The sequence below is a fragment of the Elgaria multicarinata genome, chromosome 21, assembly GCF_023053635.1.
Source record: "Elgaria multicarinata webbii isolate HBS135686 ecotype San Diego chromosome 21, rElgMul1.1.pri, whole genome shotgun sequence".
NCBI classification, from domain to species: Eukaryota; Metazoa; Chordata; class Lepidosauria; order Squamata; family Anguidae; genus Elgaria; species Elgaria multicarinata.
The window spans coordinates 10,938,255-10,958,917 of NC_086191.1; the positions used below are offsets into that span (position 1 = coordinate 10,938,255).

The 20,663-nt window shown below is 49.3% G+C and overlaps 1 protein-coding gene across 6 annotated transcripts; it reads right to left on the bottom strand.

Moving 5' to 3' along the window:
* Positions 1-524: 524 nt before the first annotated feature.
* On the bottom strand, positions 525-15,864 carry NR1I3 (nuclear receptor subfamily 1 group I member 3). 6 transcript variants are annotated; one of them, XM_063145967.1, is made up of 10 exons: positions 15,814-15,864; positions 12,355-12,440; positions 10,619-10,813; positions 9,476-9,606; positions 5,787-5,980; positions 5,044-5,258; positions 3,886-4,031; positions 2,500-2,616; positions 1,929-2,034; positions 525-663 (listed from the first exon to the last, which is right to left on the bottom strand). In XM_063145967.1, the coding sequence occupies exons 3-10, from the start codon at positions 10,792-10,794 to the stop codon at positions 525-527; spliced, it is 1,224 nt and encodes a 407-aa protein (XP_063002037.1). In that variant the 5' UTR covers positions 10,795-10,813; positions 12,355-12,440; positions 15,814-15,864. The 6 variants fall into 6 exon arrangements, with proteins under 6 accessions (XP_063002037.1, XP_063002038.1, XP_063002035.1 ...); XM_063145968.1 differs by lacking the exon at positions 15,814-15,864 and adding an exon at positions 15,607-15,771; XM_063145965.1 differs by lacking the exon at positions 15,814-15,864 and adding an exon at positions 12,841-12,973.
* Positions 15,865-20,663: the final 4,799 nt, after the last annotated feature.

Here is a 20,663-nt window from a genome sequence, read left to right on the forward strand (position 1 = left end):
GATGGCAGGGAGGACGGCAACAGAGGCTTCAGTTTCTGGAGGGCCTTTGGGCAAGATCCCCCCATGGGCTTCTCCCTCGGTGAGTGCACCTTCTCCCTGCCATTCTCACCAGTTCCTCTTCCTCATCATGGCTCCCGCTTGCTTGCTTGCTTGGCAGGCTGAGAGCCAGGGGGCAAGGAGGCTGCAGCATCTCCTGCTCTTCCTCCTCCTCCTCACCACCACCACCACCACCGTTCTCCGGTCCAGAGCAGGAGGCAGCTGGTTGCAATGGGGAAGAGGAGGAGCGACTCCAGGGGTCTCCTGTCAGTGGGCCCTCGGCAGCTGCCCAACCACACCGACCCCTGATGCCGGCCTGAGCAGAGGCAGATGCACCCAACTTCCCATCGGATCCCCTAGCTCCCGCATTTCAAGATAAAGTGATTCATTCTGGGGGAAGTTTCTAGCTCCCGTCTTCCAGAACAGATGTAAGGGACATCTAAGCAGGTGAGTTGCAGGAAACGCTCCGTGCTCCCAGCCTCGAGCTTTCAGCTGATAATTTCTGACAGCAGCGGCGTCATGGAGGTGAGGTCCTGGGTGTCGTGGATGTGTAGGATCTGGCGGGTGTTCTCAACTTTGAGTGTCCGCAGCTCCGTCAGCAGCAAGAGAAGCTTGGCGTAGAGAAACCTGGAGAAAGAGCCTTTGTTTCTGTTTCTCTTCCTTCTGCTCTTGGGTTCACAGTGACATTATACCCCTTCTTAATGACCAGTTTTGAAAGGCCTGACCCTCTCCGCTACACTGGCAAGAGGCATTTTCAATCTGCCCCGTTTCTTTGCTTTTAGAAATACGTATTTATTTATACGCCGCTATTATGGTGGCTGAATGGGGGTTTCCATTGGGTTCTTTAAAAAGCTGATAAAATGGACAGCGACATGAAAATCCAATTGTCAAAAGATAAACAGCTGCAGGACGCTGAAGCCAAAAGGCAACTTTAAAAGCAGTGGTGCCATTAGGGTAAGACTTCTGGGCAGATATCCAAGGCCTCACTCAACAGCATGAGCAGGAGAATGCTCCCCCACCCCACCCCTCAAATGCATCAGGCTGGCCAGATTATAAAGTGGTGTGTACAATTTCACTTAACATTTAAAGGGGGGGGGCTGGAAGGCCAGAATCTAAAATCACCTAGTTGCACCCCTGCTTAAAGGTCTTGCAGCCTGGCGAAACGGAAGCAGAGGCACCGCGTTCCTCTCTTCCGCCAGAAGGAGATACGAGAGCGCCTGCACGGTTGTTGTAAAAGCTTTTAATTTCAGCTGGCCCTGCTCTTACTTGCTGCAGGCACAACAGAGCCCACTGACTACACCTCAGCATGTGGGTAGGTTTATACGGGGAGAGACATATTTCTTTTTGCTCCTCTGATGCCCACGGATTCCAAGCCTTTCTACATGAGGCTTTTATTGTGTGCTTGTGATTTTTCACTTGTGGTAGTTTATGGGTCCTTTACATGACATTGTCATCCTCCAGGGCCTCTCCTGTGCTTTGCAACCATTATCATGGGTGGGTTTTTTTCCTAATGAGGAAAGTGAGGCATTTTTTCTGAATGGTGTTATACAGTCCCGTGTAATTGTGCAATTCCGCTATACTATGATGCCACCTAATGGTTGTGTAATAGAACACACAGAAAGGCAGAGAAAGAAATTCCCCAGAAAACAACGTGTAAAGGACCTGATCTCAACCCTGCAAAGAATCCAGAAGCTGAAGCCCTGGTAAAGGCGTGGGATCAAAGGCTCATGGAGAAATGCTCTGCCTGGCTGCTCCTCACCAGGGTTTCAGGTGGGATTCTTCTCCAACTGTATCTGAGGATCGAACTCGGGGCCTTCTGCATGCAAAACAGGGGCTCTACCGCTGAGTTACGGCCCTGAGTCCCCTCCCCAAAAGCTCTTTCCCCTGCTCACCTGCCTTCAGGCAGAGGGTGCCGCTGGTCAATGTAGCTTTTCAGGGTGAGGGCAATTCGCTCTTGGGTCTGGTCGATCTCCTCTCGCTGCGTGACGTTCACGTGGTCTGCAAAGCGTCATGCTTGGGCAGTGAGAGACAAGGCAGAGGAGAGATGGGGTGGTGATGCTGGACCCCTCCCTTGCCCCAGAGGGAGCATGGGCAAGCCCCGCTTGCTGCAGTGAGGGGAGCCCCATAGCTTGGAAGTGCTTGTGACGGAACGCCTGGCAATGATGGAAGAAGACTTTCTTTGCCCTTTATGATTCCCCAGATGACCACCCCCTTTCCCCTGGCCCCACCCCCTTCCCACAACCGGCAATCTTTTTGTGCTTTCCTGGCTTTGGGGCAGGTTTCCCCACCACCTAAGAGGTCAAAATGCCTCTCCTAAGGCTTACTTATTGGTACCAAGAGCTTTCAGCTAAAACATACTGTGTTTTTTTTTAACATATATATATTCTTGGTTCCGCCCTTTTACCTTTGTCCCGCCCACCACTGGAAACTGTGGCTATTGGGGTGAGGGAGGGAGGGATTTACCTGGGTAAAACAGCACCAGAGCTTGTAGCAGGACATATTCAGCCTCATGCAGCTGGAGCTTCTTCAAGCTGATGTGGAACTTTAGCAATGGCTCCAGATATATCTGCTGGAATCCCGCTGGAAGACAGAGGGGGTGTCGTTGACGAGGGGTGTCGGTGTGCGGGGGGGGGGCAGAATGGTTTTCTCAAGGGGGACAAATTCAAAGAATTGGTCCCGTCAGGATTCCTTTGCCGCGGTAAATACTCCCCTCTGACCACACGAGGGTGCATTCACACAACCCAAAGGACGGATATGTTTTAGCAGGGCTGGTTTTGGAAGGTGGCAAGACGCAAGGCCTTTACAGGGAGGAAGCAAAGCTTAATTTTTGTGAACCGCCCAGAGAGCTCCGGCTATTGGGCGGTATAGAAATGTAATAAATAAATGCCCACGCCTCTGCACCCCGCCAGTGCTCCAGGGACCACTTAGCATGTTTTTTTAAGTATGGTGACAATTCTGGTCACCATTCTTATATATGTGTGTGTGTATATATATATATAGAGAGAGAGAGAGAGAGAGAGAGAGAGATTGTAGAGCTAGAAAAGATGCAGAAAAGGAAAGGTTGCAACAGCTGGGATTGTTTAGCATGAAAAAAAAAAGAGGCTAAGGGAGACATGACAGAGGTCTACAAAATTATGCTGATGCAGAGGGAGACATTTTTCCCCCTCTCTCAAAATGCTAGAACTCGGGGCCATCCCATGAAGCTGATGGGTGCGAGATTCAGGACCGATAAAAGGAAGGACTTCTTCACACAGCACAGAGTTAAATTATTGAATTCACTATCACAAGACGTAGTGATGGCTACCACTTTGGATGGCTTTAAAAGGGGGTTGGATAAATCCCTGGAGGAGAAGGCTATCAAGGGCTACTAGTCCTCATGGCTATGTGCTGCCTCCTGTATCAGAGGCAGGAAGCCTAAGTCCACACTGGAGAGACGCAGCTAGGAACACAAAGCAGGACAATAGTGCAACGGCACCCTCCCACCCATGGGTGATGGTTGGTAGGGTGAATGCGAACCACAGATTATGGCTTTTCCCAGGTAGTACGGATTCGTGGACTGGTGGTTTTTGTAAAATTTCTTGCATTTTATGTAGTCACAGAAATGTAGTCACAGAAAAATACATAAAATAAAAACGCTGGCTGAAAATGTGCATTTCTCCCATAGGCTAAAGCATGAAATGTGCAAGGGGGGGGGAATTTGCACATTTGTGGAAATTCAAGAAATTGGGGGGGGGGGGAATCTGATCTTTGAGTGGACAATGGAATGAAAGACACTCGACAGGACGGATTTTACAAAGTCCGCGCAACCTTACATGGCAGTAGCAAGGCTCTAGACTTCCTGCGACTTACCCAGGGCTCCATCTTGGATGGTGTAGCAGTGCTGGCCACACTCCCAGGCCTTGGTCTCCTCATTGAAGACGGTGTTGAATTGGATCTGGCAGATATCGAGGGTGGCTCCTTTGAGGAGCGAGATCTGATCATCGATTGGCAAAATTCTAGTTGGGGGCGGGGGCGGGGGGGGGGACAAGAAAAGATGGTTAAGCATTGGCACCAGCTCAAAACCATGCCATGGATTCCTTGCTTCTTTTGTTGGAGATTCAAGGCGAAACTTTCAAGTTTCCCTTGCTCAGCAAAGGCTTTGCGAGGTTGGGGGCTGTGGACCTGAATCTATTTCCCAGGAACCCAGACCTCAGCGGAGGCTGGTGGCTCCAATTTCGGCGGAGCTGTGAATCCATTCTGGGTTTCATTCCGAAACAGCCAGGACGCTAAAGGAGCTGTCCAAGGATTCACAGCCCCATGAAATCAGAGCTATCCACCTCTCTGCAAAGCCCTAAGTGTCCACCGGTGGCAATGAAAGTCCCCACCCCCACCCCAGCTTATTTTCCATGCAGGGGGCAATTTTCAAGGGGGGTTATTGCAGCTGGGGAAGGAAGAGTTAGCTCTCGCCTTCCCACATATGAGGCTTTGTTCTGATCTAAGTTCAAGTTGGGTCATGCCAATGACACCGGTGTCATTCCCCCCCCCCCCTTTGTTTGCTTGCTTGGCATTTCTTTTTAAGAAGAGAGGACAGTTGGTGGACAGAGAGAGAGCACACCAAAAGTGGAAAACAGAATGATGGACATATAGAAGCGAGGGAGACTGGAGCAGGCAGAGACTATCAGAGCCTGCTTCAGTTGGAAACCACCCCCCCTCCCACAAGGCTAACATCTTCACCCTGTGGGGAAGAAGAAGGTGCTGTTGATCTGCCCCTCCATTGGGAGATGAGAGGACGGAGCAGGGCCTTCCCACCAGCCTGAACAGTCTCCTTAATTTATTGCACAAAAGCTGGGAAATCACAACCTGTGTTTGGGGGGAAGGAAAAGGGCACATGACCATCTGGGCAACCCTGGAGGGAGGGATTTGACCCCTGGGCCTAAGGTTCCCCACCCCTGAAATAGAGGGTGGGTAACAGAAGGCAAAGAGGACCCAGATGTCTCTCCAGGGCGATCAAACAAATGGGGGAGATACCTGAAAGACGGTATGGCCTTGGCAAACTGGATCACTTGCTGGATCATGAAGGTGCTGAGGTCGGCAAAGAGCGGCAACATGGAGAAAACGTCAGGCAGGACCTCCTCCGGGTAGCTCTCCACAGGCTCTTGAGGACTGAGGGGGCACAGCGGAGGGAAAGCGCCATGTGGGGGGCTCCAAGAACTCGGACTGTGGATGGACAGGCGCACTGGAGTCTGAAGACAGAGGCTGGTTGAGAGGGGCTCACAAGCCACACAAGCCCTTGTTTCTCGTGCCAAGCCCAGGGCAAGCTCAACGGCCTTGTCTTCTTTGCTAAGTGCCTAGTCCTCATGAGACTTGCACAGACGTTTTAAAAGCAGGCTACTTACCGACCAACTGGTCCTCTGTGGCGAACAAGGCTGTCCTACAGACGTTGGTTCGCCAGTTGTTCTTCCCCCTCCTCCTCCTCCTGGCTCCCACTTGCTTGCTTGGCAGGCAGAGAGGCAAGGGGGCCGTGGCGTCTCCTGCTCCTCCTTCTCACCGCCACTCTCGTCTGGGCCAGAACAAGAAGCAGGAGAACCAGCAGGTCGCGATGGGGAAGAGGAGGAGGAGGAGCAGGTCCAAGGGACTCTTCTCAGAGGGCCCCTGTTGGGGTGGGGGACCTCCGCAGTTGCCTGGCCATGCCTACACTCTCCTTGATTTCCACCCTTGAAACGTAGGCTGGGCGTACAGGAGCAAATGATATACACCCCTCTGCAGCACACCTGGTAGTGGATGAACTGGGAGAAGCTGGAGTCGAAGTTTTTCTTGTGCGCTTCGGTGAGGATCCCAATCAGCTGCTCTTGCTCCGCTGTTAGGCCCGTCTCTTCAGCCGGCTCAGCCGTGGGGCTCTGATCTCGCTGGTGCTTTTGCCGCCGCAGCGCCCGGCGCTGACGCAGAACCTCCTCCGACATGATCACTGGGGCAGAAAGGAGAAGCGGTGCTCAGGGAAGAGGCCGCCACGGCTTGGGCCAAACCCAAACTCCGGTGGCTGCCAGAGACCTGGAAAGGCAAGTGCCTAATTGGACGTGATCCCCGTTGGCCTGCTTTCAAAGTGCTCCTCTGAGTGTCGTACCAGATTTCAAATGGGGGTCTGTGTGCAATGGATGGCCAAGGGGTTGGACACACCGAATCTGCTCCCCAAATCTGGATTTGGCCAAGTTGGTTGGCCTCTAAGTTGGAGGCCCAGCATTGGGCAAAAGGCGGGATAATAATAAATAATAATAATAACAACAACTACTAATACTATTGGCTAGATCCAGACTAAGTTAGTTGAACCTAGTCCCCATTGAAATCAACAGGACTTAAACCAGGACTAACTTGTCCCATTGATTTCAGTGGGGGGTCTAGATTATTTTTCTCCCACCTTTCCTTCAAGTTGCTTGTGTCACCATTCTTGGTCCTTTCCTCCACCCCATAACCCCTATTTTATCCTTCTCCACAACAACCCTGTGATGTAGGTTAGGCTGAAAAGTGGTGATTCACCTATGGTCACCCCCTTCATATGGAGGGGAGGATTTGAACCTGCCTCTCTCCACATCTAGCCCAACATGCAGCCTTTCCCTCACTCATTCCCTTCCAGATGTTTTGGAGCTCCGACTCCCATCAGCCCTTGCCAGCATGGCCAAAGGTCAGGAACACAGGGAAATGTAGTCCAAAATATCTGCCAGGCTGCTCTGACCACGCTCTAGTTATGATGCCTCATATTCCAGGGCTAAATTGTAGCTCTGAAAACAAGGTTCTAGTCCCCATGGTGCTCAGGTCCCTGGAGCAGGCATAGCACAGCATCGCCAGTAACCTCTTTAACACACCAGCTTTCTCTGTTTTTTCTTATTTGTCTCCCAGGTGCCTGATTGAACCCATTTCAAATTCTGCGGGGAGAGCCTGCGGGATTGATTTATCCGCACACCTCTCCCCTCTCAGACCCCGCCAACAGAAACGGCCTTCTTCACAGCATCTGGGAGAGGCTCAGGTGCAAGTCAAAGCTGCCTGGGTGTGTGTGTCTGGCACAGATCTGGATTGTATTTCTTTTTCTGTAAAAAAAAAAAAAACACAGCAACCGTGCCCGGGGCTAAACAGCAGGCAGGCTGCAGCAAGGAACTGCAATACACCACCTTCTTCATCTTTGCTCACTGCTCTTGCTCTGTCTCCCCGCTGCCCTGAGGTGCAAGGATGAATCTCTGACCAGAACTCCCCCCCCCCCCGTCATATTATTCTGTGTTCAGAGACCCATTCTGGGCTCTGTTTCCAGCCTGCCACTGGAGGAGATGAATCTATTCTTGTGTTCTCTCTGTCTGTTTTCTTTCTTCTCTCTCTCTCTCTCTCTCTCTCTCCCCCCTCCCTGCTTTTAATGAAACCTGACCCTTTGGGCCAGTCAATGCGGAGGAAAGCCAGGTGGGGCAGCCTCATCCATCCAGATTTTCCAGTGTGCGCCTCCCTGGGGAGATGATGCGGCGTTCCTGACAGCCGCCTCCTCTTTTCCACACCCCCCCACTCTACACACACTGCCTGCAGCTGCATCCGCAGCCTCCTGCCTCAGCAATGATGGCTTTGCAGAAGCAAAACAAAGCTGAAGGCTTCTTCCTCCCCTGCAAAGGAGACCCATTGCAACTGCCCATTGGAGCCACGTCTCTTGCGCACTTCGGCAGTACACCGGAAGCATGGGACAAATGTAGCAGCCAGAAGAAGGGGCCACCTAGTCCAGCTTCCCCACAGTGGCTGAACAGAACTGGCCAGGAATTAGGGCACACACACACACCCTGCTGGTTGTGCCCGTCCTTTAGAGATCACCTAGTCTGACTCCCTGTTTGGTGCCGAATCCGCAACACAGGATGCAAGTACAGCAGGGCTGTTGAACGTCTTCTCAGCCCAAGGGCCAAATTCCATTTCGGAGCAGCTCTTGGGGGCTGACCTTACAATGGTGGGTGGGGCCAAGGGAAAAAGGGGACAGGCTCGGAATACCAAAACTACCTGCAGATTTTTTTTTAGCTTTCAAGCACTTCCTGCCAGTAGATAAGACCTTCTCTGCATGAAGCTGTTAATCACAGTATCCGCTTTCCCTTCGCTGCGGAATTGGGATCTGAGCTTTACACAAAGAGCTTTTCTTTTCCTTCTTCCCCGCTACATGATCTCTAGGTAGCGCTGTGCTATAGCGAAATACCAGAAATACCACAAGTAGTTCTTTCTCTTTCAGAAATAATACCCCATTTCCCCCGCTCTTAAAAACAAAACAAGACAAAAGCCCTGGTAAACTGCTCTTAAAAAACAGACGTGAAACTGGAGGATCATGTTTCTGTCCAAGGAACCTGTAAACAACTGTGATGAAGGAATCACAAGCACACAATAAATGCCCACGGGGGCATGCTGGGAGATGTAGGCTGACTGGGGCATGCTGGGAGTTGTAGGGCTTTTTTCTGTCTACATAGGCATAGGATTGTGCCTTTAGTTCTTTCCACCATGCCCCATAGGGATTGGTTTTCAGTAGACTGTTCCATTTAGCTTTAGATAGACCTGTCTGCCATAAGAACATGCGAACTGCCTTCCTGGTTCCAGCCTAGCATTTGGTTTTCCACAGCAACCAGCCAAATGGGAAGCCTGCAGGAAGGAGCAACCTCTCCTTCTTGACCCCCAAAAGATACCCTAGAAACATTTTAAATATATAAACAACTGCAATAAAAAGGTAAAATTTAGCTTCAAAACAAGCTACATTCGACCTGTTTAAAGTGCTGTAGCCCATTTAAAAAATCCCACCCAATTATTTCCTTTGCTATCACCCATCCTTGGTGTACAGGACCGCTGACGTAATCTACCTTACAGGGTTGTTGTGAAGCTAAAAGAAGAAGAACCTTATGCAACACACTGAGCTCCTTGGTGGAAGGTGGGATGAAAATGTTGAAGCAGCAGCAGCAGCATAAACCTACCTGTATACTACATTCTACATCTAAGGCCTTCCCCCAGGCTGAAAAAGCAGCAACAAGGGAGACGGCCTTCTCCATGGTGGCCCCAATTATGGAATGATCTCCCCAATGATGCCCCGCCTGTTGCCACCATTATTATTGTTTTGGAGCTGTCCAGGCTGCTGAACCTATTTGCGGGCTAGGGGTTCAGCACCTCAGATAGTTTCTTTGAGTTCTGGCTGGTTCAGACTGAAACCTGGAATGGATTTGCAGCCCCACTGAAATCAGAGCCACCAGCCTCTGTTGAATTAACTCCTGCCTTTCTGGCATGATGGAAATCAAGGCAGCGTACCAAAGGCATTCCCAAGCAGTCACCCATCCAAGCACTGACCAGCCCCAGGCCCTGCTTAACTTCCTCAGGGCAGTTGCATCATGTACCCTCAGACACAGACACACAGGCACACACACTCCAGAAAGCCTAGCAAACAGCAAGTCAAGAGGAGACTGGCCACACTTACTGTCCTTCCTCATGCCCACGGCCAGGCACTTCTGGTAGCGGCAGGCCTGGCATTGGCGCCGCTTGGCTCTGGTGATGGTGCAGCTGCGGGTGAACGGGCAGGTAAACTGGACTCCCTTGATGACTGTCCGCCTGCGAGACCGAGGGAGGGAACAGAGATCGGCCCATTGGCACAGGTAAACGCTGCTAATGTGTGGTCTTCAAGCGCCAGGCATTGCAGGGGCGGCTGCTCACTCAGGTGGCTTTAAAGAAGGAAGCCCACCCCCACCCCCTTCTAACCTCACTTCCGACAGAAGTTAATTTGCTCCAGCCACCTTGATGGCCTTTTAGCGAACTCGGCGGGATTCAAATGTGAATAAATAAATTTTAAAAATTAAAAATAATGATGATGATGATGATGATGATGATGATGATGATGATGATGATGATAATGATAATGATAATCCCTCAATTATACTCCTTGCAAATTAAAAATATAAAGCTAGCGTATCAGGGATGGAGATTTTTATCCTAGACTGCACACTGATTCCCTACTTGCAGGGTGTCTGTGTTTTCTCCATAGTGCAGCATTCAAAATATTTCCCCACCCACCCTGTTCCAAAACGTTGCATGACACACTCCCTTCTTCCACCCCTAGGCGCTCCCGCTCGATGTGGAAGAGAGCATCTGGAGAAGATGGAACGCAGGCGTGGAGCGCTTGACAGGGCCCCTGGGCAAGATCTTAATGGAAAAGGCTTGGGACCGCTAAATAATATCTCCTGCACCTAAAGGTTTGCCTCTGTCTCCGCCTCAGTGTCTCCCCTCCTTTTCTTCTTTGCAACTGGGTCTAACTGCCTACGCAAGACCAAAACACCCCTCAAAATATTTTTGCATTACAATAGAGATATCTCGCAACTGTATATTGGCTTGGTTCGCACATAAGGACAACTCAGAGTTGTCGAATTGTGGGTTGTCGCTGAATTGGGGCTGTTGCTGAATCGTGGGTTGTTGTTACGTGCGAACCCTGCACTATGGTTTAACTATGGGTTGTTAACCACAAACAACCCAGGAAGAGAACCTGTGGTTTGTTGTTGGGTTGTGAACTCTGGGTTGTTTGTGGTTAAGGAGCCCAGAGTGGAAGGGCTTGGGTGGGGTGGGAGCATACCGGAAGAATCCCTTGCAGCCTTCACAGGTCATGACATGGAAGTGATAGCCAGTGGCCCGGTCTCCGCACACAGCACAGGTTTTCTCCTCCCCTTCCAGATCTGTGTCGCCCCGACTGGAGGCTGTGGTGCAGGGGCTGCTGCAGCAGCTGCTCTCGCCGTCCGAGGGGCAGAGCATGGCCGCCTTGGACTACTGCCTGGCACAATAAAGGGGGTGGGAGAATCAATGGCAGGCAGGTCCACAGCTTCTTCCGGGGGGCGGGGGGGACGACCCAAAGAGCATCCTCCTCCATGTTCCACGCAGGTTTGTGAGTCCACTGGGCCAAGCATACTCTAGTAAAGGCCCCCACTCAGTCGGCCGGCCTTCCCTGGTGAGCTTACCCAGAGACAGCAGTGGGCAGCAGCAATGCTCCCACCAGCACTAGTTGCTGCTACATTAAAGGATTGTCCTTTGTGAAATGGGACTCAAAGCCACCGTAGGCCAGAGAGAGAGGGAAATATAATAACAGCCATCATGATCTTAAGCGCAGGCTGGATCAGGCAAACTACAAAGGATCTGTACTGTTTCTTTTTCATTAGAAGGAAGTCATCATAGCTGCAGGCTTATTTGCACTTTTTCTTGGAAGTAACGTGGTGAACTCAATGGATTTACTTCTCCCTCATAAGGCAAAATTTGCACAAGGATTTACCAGGGAGAGGTACCAGAAAATAGAGACTATTCTTAGCACTGCTATTATCCATTGTATTGGATTATTGAATTTTGACCCAGCTTTGTTGCTGCTGCTGCTGTTATTGTAAATACAATGTAGTCAAAGTAGCTTACAAGATTTGAAACAACAGTGGACTTCTGTACATGAGGCTTTTAACCTGTGTCTTTACAAAGGACTCTACTTCCAGATTCTTTGCTGGATTAAAATTGGCTCCTTTACACGAATTTTTTTTCCTGGGGGGTTTCTTTGTATACATTTCATTACACAACCACTAGATGGCACTGTGGTGTAACAGAATTGTACAAACACACCAGAGTCTCATTCCACCATTTCTAAATAACCCCCCTCAAAATGTTCTGGCCTACAATTCCCAATACCCCTCACCATTGGCTATGCTGGATACGGCTGTTAGGAGAGTTGTAGGCCAAAACACCCGCCCAGAGAGCTTCGGCTATTGGGCGGTATAGAAATGTAATAAATAAATAAATAAATAAATAAACACCCTTGATTAAGAGCAGCCAGAAAGGCAGTATGCATCATAATTATAAGGCTTTTATTTCTGCATTTTATTGTTGTTAACAACATTATTATTATTATTATTATTTCCTTTCCTCGTTCACTACTTGGATATTTTGTGGTATGTAGAGTGGTATATTAATGGTGCAAATAGAAATAAATAAATAAATAAATAACTAGAAGTCACGTACGAAATAGGGACCTAAGAACATAAGGAGAGGATCAGTCTGAAGGCCCTATCACGTTCAGCATTCTGTTCCCCCAGAAGACAAAGAAACGCCTACGGGGAATCTTCAAAGCATTCAGTTAGGGGATGTTCCCCTACAAACAAAGCCATAAACAAACAAACCCCCGCCATGCCCCCATCACAACTGAACTTTGATGGAGTATCAGATAAAAGGGTGAGGGGTGAGTTGGAGCTAGCTTTCTGCCCCCAAAGCTGCTGCCCCATGGTTTGAGAACCGACAGCAAACCACCAATCCGTGTTAGAGCATCTTGAGTTTACCACCTACCTGTGTGAAGGTTGTATCCTCCTCCTCCTCCTCCTCCTCCTCCTCCACACTACGCGTGTGGGTGTAAAAGGACAGCGTTATGCAACCTGGAAGGGGAGAAAAAAAGAAGAGAAAAGCAAAGGTCAGGAGTTTTTTTAAAAAGCAAATCTCTACTCAGTGCCTCGCTTGGCTTGTGGAAAAATGGAAAGAAACCCAAAGCAAGGCAAACCTGGGAAGACTTGTAGTCCCTCCAACCCATCTTTCCAAGGTGGGCTCCTTTTTTCTTCACTTCTGATACACCTGTGAACTTAACCACCTAACAACAGAAGGAGAAAAGAGCGGGGAGAGGGGCAGTTTTATTCCTAAGCTCCCTCTCCTGACCTCTGACCTTTCCCAAATCCACTTCTTTCTTTCCCAAATTGCCCCCACCACTCTCTACAAAGCTTCCAAAGGGATCCTCATGCCCTTCTTTTGCCCTACCTGAGTGTCACCACTAGGCCAGCTTACCAGTTTTGTGGGTGTGGGTGATGGGCAAGGATGGTTTTTTGGGGGGAAAGCTGGGGGGCAGCGGCGGTTGGGTGTCTCCAGAGCCCCCGGGGCTGCTTGCTTTCCTCCCCAGCGTTTGTGTCTCCGGAAAGCAATTCAGTTTGATTTCGTTTCATAAGGGTAGATGAAATCTGTACTTTGCCCTTGGGAGCAAAAAGGAGTGGACCAACACAGCTGACAGCTGGCGTATGTGGGTGTGGGTGGGTGTAAGCCCAGGCAGGAGCAAGCGAAGGCAGAAGTACACCTGGTGATGTGATGGTGGTGGGAAAGAGGTTGGGAGACCATCCCGCAAAGGTTGTTATCTGATCAACTGGCAGAGTTTCTGTGTCTTAGATGGACCAGATCTCCTCTTTTACAGAGGAGGCTCCTCTATTTGAAAGGAGCCAGAGGGCTGTATCCTGTTCCTTGGGCTGCCTGGCCCAGTTCCAGTTCAAAGATAAAGGAGTGACACCCTGCTGTGACACCCTGGCTGTGGAATGAGCTCCCTAGAGAGGTTCGCCTGGGACCTATGTTATACTCTTTCTGGCTCTAGGAGAAGACCTTTTTATTTTCCCAATCTTTTCACATTTCACCATCTTAGTCTTTTAACTCAGCTGTTTTAAATTGTGGATTTACTTTTATATTGTGGGTTTTTTTTTTTTAGTAGTGTGGTTTAAGTTTTATACTTTAAATTGTACTTTATGGTTTTAATTTTTGTAAACCGCCCAGAGAGTTTCGCCCATTGGGCAGTATAGAAATGTCATAAATAAAAAAAATAAGAACCTAAGCACTATTGTCCATTATCCGCAGTTAGCACCTTGGTGGCATTTCTCATTTTCCATCTCTCTATCTACACTGGTTATTGAGCAGATTAAAATATAATAACAAATAAAATCTAAAAGGGATCTTAAGAAATAAAATAAACCTCATGGGGGGTAGGGAGACTGGCATGTATCAAGAAAGGCACTACCATGTTAGAGCCCCTTTGTACGGAGGGCAGAAATGAAATAAACAGGAGAGAAACCCAGAAACAGGAGTCCGAAAAGTCTTAAAAGGACACGGGTCTGTTCGTCCTAGTACCCAGAATCATTATTCAAGCAGAGAGATGTACTCATTTATTAAGTGTTACATTTAAAAACAAACTCATTTATCCTCCAAAGATAAATATGGTCCCTGCTGCAACCCTTTTATTTATTATGTTTATTTATAATAAAATGTACAGCTCGCATTTTCCTCTCCAAGAGATGTTCAAAGCAGCTAGCAAAGACATACCAAATCATGCAAAAGCTCTGTCCTTAAAATGCAGTCAATACAACAAAGTTAACAGCTCACCAACTGTTTAAAAAAACCACCAGCTTAAAAACTTAACCTCCACATAATAGTCCTGTGAAGTAGGCTAGGAATGTTCTTATGAGCTTTCACCACAGTGTACTTTAATTCTCAACATCATGAATTAATTTTAAAGCCATATTTAAAAAATGAACCAGATGAAAAGCAGGGGGTATAACAAAAACCTTCCACTTAGAAGCTAAAGAAAACATGTTTTAAAAGCCCTCTGAAAAGCCCACATAGATGGAGCCAGTCATATATCTCACAGGAAGGGATTCCATAGGGCAGGGGCCATGACTGAGAAGGCCCTGCCTCTAGACCCTGACGACATTACAGATCTTAACGGCAGACCAGAAAGAAGGGCCACTGACAGTGATCATAATGCACAGGCAGGCTCATTGGGCTGCAGAAACATTTTCCCAGCTGCCCTTTTGGCCACTCTCCCATGCTTCAGCAAGCCGCCTGATACATGACAGGCTGCTCTTTCCCTGCAATACCCTCCTCTCTGTGCCCATCAAAAGGTCCACCTGCGAAATATCTGTTAAAAGGCCCTAGAGAGGGGCTAATTCAATAGATGGCTACCTGGCGAAGGGGAAAGAACCAGAGCAAGGCAGAGTGAAACGCAAAACCAGATTCCCTCCTTCCGTTCCCCAGCCTCTGATTAATAGCCCCGGTCCCCAGGAGATGAAGACCAATTTCCTGCTAATGAAACCTTGGAAAGCTCGATTAATCTGCACTGAGCCAAGGCGGGCTGATCCATTCCCCCCACCCCCCAGGCTCCCCCGCTTGCCAGCGGCGGTGGTTCAGGCGGAGATGGTAATTATATCTGAACAGGATGTCTTCATTTGACCATGACAGCTCCATCGGATCCTTGTCTCCCCTCCCTTCCTCCTCCTCACACCTCTCACTTGTCCTTCCGCAACCCCAGAGACCCCCTGGGATTCCTCTGGCACAGCAGCTGCACAGAGAGGCCTCCGCAGAGAGAGAGAGAGAGAGAGAGAGAAAATTCATCTGAGACCGTAAGGCGGGTTCAGCCCCTGTGTTCTCCCCGGAGGAAGGGACGGCGCTCAGGGGAGCATTGTCTTATGAATTAATCTCAATTCTATACCGCCCAATTGACAAAACTCTCTGGGTGGCTTTGCACGCCAGTAGACCCAGGTTCAACCCCCAGCATCTCCGGGCAGGGAAATTTCTGAAACCAAGGATAGCAACTTAGGAAGCTGCCTTATACTGAGTCCATCAGATCCTTGGTCCATCTAGCCCAGTATTGACGACACTGACTGGCAGCAGTAGCTTTCCAAGGTTTCAAGCTGGCTGGGGAATGCTGGGAGTTGTAGGACTTTTGTCGATCTAAACCTCCCTAGGATTGCGCCCTTAACTCTCACACACACCCAAACAAGTCATTCACACTCCACTTACCTGGGCCTCTGCGGCCAGTGCAACACTCCTCTCAAATTCATTTGGACAGTTATACGCTCTTCTTGGGGGCTGCCCCCTTCATATTGGGGGGCTCTGGTCTTTCAGGGCCTGCCAGCCAAAGGAAGGGAGGCTTCCGGGGAGTACCTTGGGCGCCCCACACCCAAACAGGTCTGCCTGTCCCATGTCTCGAGGCTTATGGTCACCTACCTCAGACTCTGTCTGCGGTTCCACTCCAGGGCTCACTGGCAAGGAAGTGCCTCCCATAACAAACAGGAATGAGGCCGAACTCGTTCAGGTCCAGCCAGGTGAAGGTTGGGGCTGGGTGGCTGCCAACTGAAGGACAGGGCAAGAGGGACGCAGGAACCTCTGTGGGGAGGCAGACATAAACAGCGGAAGTCAGAGGACACCTTGGCCTATCGGTGCCTGCCAGAAGGATTGGACTGCAACTCCCATCAGTTCCAACCTTGGGAATGCTGGGTATTGTAGTCCAAAACATCTGGAGGGCACCAGGTTGTAGAAGGCTGTTTGGAGGCTGAGCTAGAGCAGGAAGAGACACACTGAAGCAAGACGCCCAGAGGTGCAAAGGGGGTCAGGGGGGCTGCGATGTCAGTAGGGCGGTGAATCCACTCTGGGTTTCAGTCAGCACTCTAATGGAGCTGTCCACATTGCTGAAGGGTTTTAAAAAATTGTCTTTGTTTCTCAACTGTGGATCTGAACTTCCTTGTATGTCACTTTGAAGCCTTTTGGCTGTAGAACAGCATAAATCCCAAGCATTTTGACTGTAAGATAGCACGACTTGCATCTGGCTTTCCATTTTGCACAAACGGGGAGAGAGAGAGAGAGAGAGAGAGAGAGAGAGAGAGAGAGAGAGAGAGAGAGAACAATGAACTACCTCCTAATGAGAGACAAAAAACAAAGAACGCCAAGACGATCCATCCTAAGGGAAACGCCAAAGAGACCAATGTCTCTGACCTGTCTCAGTTTCTTCTAAAGTGCAAATCTGCCATTTTTCACCTGCACACTTAGATGCTCTCTTCGCAGTAGGGGGTGGGGGTGGTGTCTGAGAAAGGAATGGGTCGCCTCCTCCATGCTCTCCTTCAAAAACGCAGAGAGATTCTGGATTCTCTCAAAAGGACCCTTTGCCCCCCTCCGTGAACCATTCTGGGCTGCTGACCAGCGCTTTGCCTTACAAAGGCATGGCTGGCCAGCCCTGGGGCCAGGACACCCTGTTCATATGTTCTGCAAGGACTAAAAGCACCAGGTGGTGCTGAAACCCCCCACTCAGCTTCCACCCATCTCTCCATCACTCTCTGATGCCCGAGTTTCTGCCAGGCACACAGTTTCACAATCGACCCTTTGCGACCTTAAGGGCTAGAAACTTGCTGCCTTTTTAAAGACGATTCTCAGGACATTTGAGACAGGTGGACAAGCAGGTTGCAATGGCCGGGGGGGAAAGGAAGCTTTTGTGTACACCCCTGGTTGTGTTGGCAAAGGAGATGTGATTCTGCGTGTGCCTTGCTGTACATCTCTATGACTCAAGAATGATGAGGATGCAAAAGAAAAAAAAAAGGCAGAGGGAGGGGAGGGAGGGTGTGGGGCTGCAATTGTGTCTCTGCCCGTGCGTAAGTCGCTTTCTCCGAGTGTACGAACTGGGTCTGGCTGCATGGGGGTGGGAACGCATCGCTGCAAACTCACCAGTGGGTGTATAATTGGAGCCGCTGATGTGCACGCCAGCTGGGTGCACTGCTGGGATTGGAGAGGGGCATGAAATTCCACACTGCGCACCGCCGGCCGTGTTTCTTCCTGATGCTGATGGGGTGGTGGGAGCATGATGTGGAGGAGAATCATACGCTCAGTTTCTGAGCATAAGCTTAGCTTCAGCAACCAAAAACCCGGTCAAGAACTGTGAGCAGACCAGAGCCTTCCCCCAGCCTGGTGCCCTCCAGACGTGGAACTGCAACTCTAAAAATAAGAAAGGAGAGGGCCCGTTGCTCAGAGCACAATGCGTTCACACAACACAACAACCCACAGTTCACCATCTGACAACAAACCAGGGGTTCTCTTTGTGGGTTGCTTGTGGTTAACAAACCATTTTTATTTTTTATTCTTTTTAGAGAACATCCAGTCAAGCCGTACTTACATTGCGTGAAACCAGCCATGCTAAGAAGCCAAAGTTAGTTAACCATGAATACTATCCATAGCACTGGCTCTAGGATTTGGGGCGAAGAGAATTTGCACCCCCTGCTCCTGAACTCTTTCAGTACCCTGGACAAAGGCAGGCGACATCTTTACCAGGGTTGGGGCTTCCTCCCTGGCCTGCCAAACAGGCCTGCAACTGCTGAACCATCTACTTCCTGTTCCAAATGAGGCTGAAGTTGGCTCCTAGTTCCCAGTTCCTTCTACTTTTGCTGCTTCTGTTGTCCATAGATGGGTGGGGGTAGGCTGTGCTTTGGTGCGTAGGAAGCTGAACGGAGCCAGAGTTCTCTGTCTCTGTCTGCTGCCTGCCTCTCTCCGGGTCGGGCTGGGCCACATTAATTTTTCATCATCTGCTTCTTTGGCTTTCAATTAAACATGAGGGGGAAAGCTGTGTGGGAGGGGGGGAACCACCAAAAATAAAGGCCTTTGATCAGCTCGAAATGGGCCACGGCACATTGTGCAGAAGATGTCAAAAGAAAAACTGAGATGCAGGGTGGAGGTGGTCGTAGGGCATGAGAAATCGACTGAGACACCCCCTCCCCCAAACGTCATGTCTGCCTCGCTTCTTTCGACATAGACATCAAACAACACTCAGCGTGTATAAAGCCACAATTCCAGTGCTCAGGGTGCTTCAAGCCCATTATCTCTGCGATTCTAGCAACACCCCTTGAAGGTAGGCCCACAGTATGATCCACAAGGTGCAGATGGGATGCCCAGAGATTCTTAAGGCTCCGATTATGCAGGCGTCCTGACTACAACACCCAGCCTGCCTTTCCTCCCTCCTGTTCCCCTTGGCAGCCTACTTTTGTAACGTCTTGCCTGACAAACAGATCTTGAAAGCTTTCACGTTTTTTGTGATCTTTGAGTTGGCCTAGTAAAAGTATTACACTATATCATATTTTTTCTGATGGCCAATATGGCTGATTTTTTTGACATGTAGCCTTCTCCTCCTCCTCCTCCTCAGAACACAAGAAGAGCCCTGCTGGATCTGACCCTGGGTCCATCTAGTCCAGAACTCTGTTCACACAGTGGCCACCCTCCCACCCATGTTCCCCAGCAACTAATGCTGCATTCCTACACAGAGTTGCCTGAGATTAAGTCCCATTAAACTCAGTTGGACTTACTTCTAAGTAGACATGCCTAGTCCACACTGCAAAGAGCACAGCAATGTGCTTTCTGTTTATTAACATGTTTACTGAATTTCAGGGGAGAAGAGCAAAGACTTCATCAGTACAATCAGAGGAAAGGCAGAATAGCAGTTTTGACATCTCCTGGTTTATGTAACACAGCTTCCCTTGGATCCTCTACATTCCCCAATGAAACAATCAGCTTTGAAAATGATTTTAAAATAAGCTTTTTTCACAACAATAAAATATTAATTTAGAAGAATAAAAAATACACACAGGTACCTATTTTTATACACACGTGGTAAATATAAGTGCCATTGCTCACCTGCAAGTAGAGATGGATGGATTTTGAAAAATCCATTCTGCTTTGCTCTCATGGGTTGTGAGGAGTCTTTTTTCCCCAGTTTCCTGTATTTGCACAAATTCGCATTTGCCCGAATTTTCATCTGCAAAGATGCACAAACCGCCCAATCCCTAATGTGCGTTATCAACCAGTCCTTTTTATTTTACATATTTTTCTATCACGAAATTGGCATAAAATTCCAGACAGTAAAAAAAAAAAAAAGGCCCACAAGTCCCTGGAATCCATGAGAATCGGGCCCTGGGTCGAATTCATTGAAATACAAACTCATTTGATTCTGTTGTAGTTTTCTCCTATGTCCCTACCTGTAAGATTCTTCCTTTAAAGCAGCCTTCCTCAACCTGGGGCGCTCCAGATGTGTTGGACTACAACTCCCAGAATGCCCCAGCCAGCTGGCTGGGGCATTCTGTGAGATGCAGTCCAACACATCTGGAGCGCCCCAGGTTGAGGAAGGCTGCTTTAAAGAATATCGCTATTCATTGTTACATTTTTATTTTATTACATTTACATCCCCACTTTCCTCCCGGGAACTCAAACCAGCAGGCACGGTTCTCTCTCCCCTTGTTTTATCTTCCCAACAACCCTGTAAGGTAGGTCAGGCTGAGAGACTGTGATTAGCCCAAGGTCGCCCAGTTAGCTTCATGGGTTGAGCGAAGATTTGAACCTGGGACACCCTGAACCTAGACACACGGGTTTCTGCTTTCTTGGGACAAATTCTTTTGAATCAAAGGATGTAAATTATGCTCAAAAATTTCTTGACGCAGTTTCCTAGCCCCTTAAGGCCACTTTCATACAGACAACGACTGACATAAATTGTCATACCTTTCCGGTACATGTTTACAGGTGACATTCTAAACCAAGAAGATGGATCAGGAGTTACTGGTAGATCTTTGGGTACATCGGAAAGCGTTTGTGACTGTCCACAGTTTAATGATACCCACGACTAATAAGCTCCCCCTACACACACACACACACCCCAAAAAGTAAAAACAGGTTCCTGAAAAAGAGCACCAGGGAGGGGGGAAACCAGGAGTGGATTTTTGTGTGGAAGGATTTGGGACCATGGTTTTGATTACCAGAGCCGGCATCCAGGGTGGGCGTTTTGGTATTGTCCACACTGATCAGTAACCGCTCTCCAAGGTTTCAGATAGAGGATTTCACCCCCTGCTCTACCTGGAGATGTCGAGAATGGAACTGGGACCTTCTGCATGCAAAACAGCTGCTCTCCCACTGAGCCACAGCTTCCTCCTCTTGGTATCCTCTGAGCAGATTGCTGGATGCACAGAGGGGAAGGCCGGGGAAGCGGGGAGGGGGGGGGGACACACAGGATTGTAGCCTCTGGACGCGTGAAACGAACTCGTTCTCAAAGGTGA